We start from the raw sequence: 5,000 nt of genomic DNA, 5'->3' as shown, positions 1-5,000 counted from the left end.
CTATTAAACATAGAAAGAAACACAGATCGAATTAAAAAATTTCAGCGTTTAAAATCAAACATAGAAAGAAACACAGATTAAATTCAAGAATTTCAGCAATGGAACTAATAAACGTAGAAAGAAACACAGATTAAATTCAAGAATTTCAGCAATGGAACTAATAAACGTAGAAAGAAACACAGATTAAATTCAAGAATTTCAGCAATGGAACTAATAAACGTAGAAAGAAACACAGATTAAATTCAAGAATTTCAGCAATGGAACTAATAAACGTAGAAAGAAACACAGATTAAATTCAAGAATCTCAGCGTTGAAACTCCTAAACATAATCAAAGATACATGCAGAAATGTACAGTATATATATGCTAGTTTTAGAGACTGGTTTTACTAACTGCAATGTCTTCCGTTTCAAATTTTAACTGAAGACCTCAAGTATTTCATAAATTCTAAAAGAATCTCGGTGTTTTCATTATCATAGTTTTATATAGTGTAGACTGTATTATTATTATTATTATTATTATTATTATTATTAAGCTAACCATAGTTGAAAAAGAAAAATACTATAAGCCCGAGGGCTCCAACAGGGAAAATAGCTTAGTGAGGAAAAGAAACAAGGAAACTTCAAGGAAAGTAATTAACAATTGAAATAGAATATTCTAAGAAAAGTAACATTAAAATAAATATTTCATATATACACTATAAAAACTATAAAAACCAAAAAGAAGAGAAATAAGATAGAATATTGTGACTGAGAGTACCCTTAAGAATAAAGGACTTTTAAATCCTGAGTCTGGAGTGGTAATTCTTAAAAAGTTACCAACTTGTTGAAGAAATAGCAACAGAAAGGGCTGTCTCTTTATAAAGGTTGCATAGAGATAAAGTAGAACGCTACGCTTACGGTAGCTTGGAAATTTAGATAAGATATTTGTAAAGAAACTTAAGGAGTTAAAGGAAATTTTTCAAAAGAGACAATTTGTATACAGATAGGAAGGGTAGAATATGAATAAAGGTTATCATAAAACATAGAAAAGGTTTCAAGGGAAACCCATCTAAAACAGGCCGTCGTTGATCAATCAAGAGTGTAGTGAAACACCATATGGATAATACATTTTATGTTAATGGCAAACTCAAATACTCCAGGTTGTGATCAATATAGAATCTAAAGTAAAAGGCCTAGTATGTTAGATACCATGGAACAGACAGGGGAAATATGTTTCCAAGACTAGCACTTAAGCTGCAGAAGGACAACAGTGCCAGATGTAATTGCAATTTCATCTGGGGAGAGGTAATTGCCATATCATCTGGGGAAAACAACAGTGACAGATTTAATTGCCCCTTCATCTGGGGAAGGACAACAGGGACATTAATTGCCATTTCATTTGAGGAAGACAACAAAGACAGATTTAATTGCCCCTTCATCTGGGAAAGACAACAGTGACAGATTTAATTGCCCCTTCATCTCGGGAAGACAACAGTGCCCGATGTAATTGCTATTTCATCTCGGGAAGACAACAGTGACAGGTTTCATTGCCCCTTCATCTGGGGAAGGACAAAAGTGACAGATATAATTGCAATTTCATCTGGGGAAGGACAACAGTGACAGATGTAATTGCAATTTCATCTGGGGAAGACAACAGTGACATATTTAATTGCCCCTTCATCTGGGGAAGACAACAGTGCCCGATGTAATTGCTATTTCATCTCGGGAAGTCAACAGTGACAGGTTTCATTGCCCCTTCATCTGGGGAAGACAACAGTGACAGATTTAATTGCCCCTTCATCTGGGGAAGGACAACAGTGACATTAATTGCCATTTCATTTGAGGGAATACAACAAAGACAGATTTAATTGCCCCTTCATCTGGAGAAGGACAACAGTGACATATGTAGTTACAATTTCATCTGGAGAAGACAACAGTGACAGATTTAATTGCCCCTTCATCTGGGGAAGGACAACAGTGACAGATGTAATTGCTATTTTATCTGGGGAAGACAACAGTGACAGATTTAATAGCCCCTTCATCTGGGGAACGACAACAGTGACAGATGTAATTGCCATTTCATCTGGGGAAGGTAACACTAACAGATTTAATTGCCCCTTCATCTGGGGAAAAACAACAATGACAGATGTAATTGCCATTTCATCTGGGGAAGACAACAGTGACAGATTTAGTTGTCCCTTCATCCGGGGAAGGACAACAGTGACAGATCTAATTGCCATTTCATCTGGGGAAGACAACAGTGACAGATGTAACTGCCATTTCATCTGGGGAAGACAACAGTGACAGATGTAACTGCTATTTCATCTGGGGAAGGACAACAGTGACAGATGTAACATTTTGTAACTAGCGTTTAAAGTAAAGTTCAAATAAAGAAGAGGCATTTTCCTAACAACGTATATTTTATGATTATTTCCAAACTACTTTCATTGATAAAGTAAATGAAAGTCCATTCTTATAATCAATGAAGTCATAATTAAGGTCCCTGAGCCTAAACGTGTGAAACTCTCTTGCTCAGAGGATACAGTAGAGGCAAGTTTAAGAACATGGCCATTCTTTAACTGATCATCAGACGTCATCTAAGCAAGTTAGGCGACACTCATAGGCCTAACTATGAGTAATGTATCGGAAATGGTTGCTTCTTCAACTTCTTGAAATTAGGTGCAATACTTCATATATGAAAATAAAGCATTTCATAAAATATAAAATGATTTGGTACCAACCATTGCTTCGTCGATCCACTCAGCTCCATTAGATAAATGGCGAGTGTAATAATTTATTCGGTATAATTTATCGTCTGCTGTTTCATTTCTGGGAGCTTCGTCTTCCTTGCTGGAATCAGGCCTACCATTAACGGCGTAATCAATGGCAGTAAATTCTCTGGAAGGAATCATAGAAATTTAGCTTTTAGTTATGAGTCTTAATCTTTGTAGACTTAGACCCATTAACGGCATAATCAATGGCAGAAAATTCTTTGGAAGGTATCAGAAATAAATTTAGCTTTCAGTTATGATTCTTAATACAATCAGTTCATTACTATAGACTTAGACCCATTAACGGCATAATCAGTGGCAGAAAATTCTCTGGATGGAATCAGAAATTTTAGCTTTTTAGTCATGATTCTTAATCCAATTAGTTAATCACAATAAACTTAGACCCATTAACGGCATAATCAATGGCAATAAATTCCCTAGAAGGGATCAGAAAAAATTAGCTTTTAGTTATGATTCTTAATCCAATCAGTTAATCACTATAAACTTAGACCCATTAGCAGCATAATCACTGACAATAAATTCCCTAAAAGGAATCAGAAAAATTTAGCTTTTAGTTATGATTCTTAATCCAATCAGTTTATCACCATAGACTTGGGCAATTGCACAATATGGAAGCCTGGGTGCAGATTACTGGTAAAAAACTTGAACAGGAGATGGTATTACAATCTAAGAATAAATTGTAATCTCAAAGTTCGTGGTGACTTTTAGTTGACTACCACTAATCTGTCAATTACTGGCATTCATGATATCTATACAACGTCACTATCCTGCTTATTTTGTCAGCATTTAAGTTTATAAATATTAATATACTTCAGAAATAAGAATATTGTAGAAAAAATTACTTTCATAAAAAATAAAGGACATCATGATACACATTATCACTGGATCTGTTTGAATTCCTTTTCATTCAAATTCTATGCATCGCTAGTCTAAGTTCAAGTTTCTTTTGATTTCCTCATAACAGTATATAGTACATATTCTCAATTGAATAAAAAGATACTGCAAGGGTAATCTATCTATTTACCAAGGCACTTCCCCCAATTTTGGGAGTTAGCTGACATCAAACAAAAGAATAAAAGGGGAACATTCCTCTCTCTCCGCTTCTCTCAGCCTGACGAGGGATTCAGCTGAGTTTAGCTGGTACTACTAGGGTGCCACAGCCCCAGGGTTTAAACTTTTAAGGTAATTACCTTAGTTTGAGGTAATTTTCATGGTTTCTAGGCAATTCTAAGGTAATTCCGGTTTTACTAGCTTAGAATTTAAGGAAATTGGAAAATGTTTCAAGGTAATCTAAGGTAAAAACCAGCAGCATTCAAGGTAATGCACATATAACACATGCTTGAGTTTAAACCCTGCACAGCCCACCCTTCCCCGTTACCCACCACAAGGGTCATAAAAACCGGCATTACCTTGTTCTTGACTGAGCGCTTGCAATCACTGTAGTACGTTGAGATAGTACGTCCAAGACCTTGCGTACTTTCCTCCATTCATCTGCACAGTCAGTGAATGGATTGAGACTTTCCGTATCTGACGCGAATCCTCCAGTGATAGACCATGTACCAAATCCTGCAAATTTGAAACCTTTTTGTAAAGTTTAATAATTTCTTTTATTATTATTATTATTATTATTATTATTATTATTATTATTATTGTTGTTGTTGTTGTTACTTCCTGAGAAGGATACTATAAGCCCAAAGACTAAAACAGAAGAATGACACATTGAGGGAAGGAAATAAGGAAATAAATAAACAATGAGAAGTAATTAGCAATTGAAATAGCATATTTCAAGAACAGTCACAACATTGAAATAAATATTTCATATATAAAGATATAAAAACTTTAAAGAAAAAAAACAAGAGGAAGAGAAACAAGATAGAATAGTGTAACCGAGTGTACCCTCGAGCAACAGAACTCTACCCCAAGATAGTGGAAGACCATTGTATAGAGGTTATGGCCCTATCAGGACTATGACAGGGTGCAAATGGTTAAAAGTCAGAGAAACAAATGCGAGAAGTTTTGACACATCATTGGGATATAAAAATCATTAAAATATGTAGCTATTAATTACTATGTAAACGTTCTCAAAATCAAGTTGATTCAACATTAGTATGATAAGACAAACTTTTTTTTTAGCCTTTATGACATTTCTTCACCGTCAGAAGAACGACTATGTATTCCATTAAGAAATTTCTTAGCTTGGTTGAGCGTCGCAAGAAAAATCTATGGGA

General features: G+C 34.8%; 1 protein-coding gene across 1 annotated transcript in view; it reads right to left on the bottom strand.

The window, feature by feature from the left end:
• Nucleotides 1-5,000, bottom strand: part of LOC137623850 (uncharacterized) — an 11,612-nt gene that overhangs the window by 662 nt on the left and 5,950 nt on the right. Inside the window, exons 6-7 of the mRNA XM_068354659.1 lie at nt 4,182-4,338; nt 2,722-2,878 (exon numbers count right to left, since the gene is read on the bottom strand). Of these exons, the coding sequence (XP_068210760.1) occupies nt 2,722-2,878; nt 4,182-4,338 (314 nt within the window). The remainder of the gene's footprint in view (nt 1-2,721; nt 2,879-4,181; nt 4,339-5,000) is intronic.

This window comes from Palaemon carinicauda, chromosome 30 (assembly GCF_036898095.1).
Source record: "Palaemon carinicauda isolate YSFRI2023 chromosome 30, ASM3689809v2, whole genome shotgun sequence".
Taxonomy (NCBI): Eukaryota; Metazoa; Arthropoda; class Malacostraca; order Decapoda; family Palaemonidae; genus Palaemon; species Palaemon carinicauda.
Note: the sequence above shows the minus strand (reverse complement) of the source record. Positions and strands in the feature narration are given on the sequence as shown.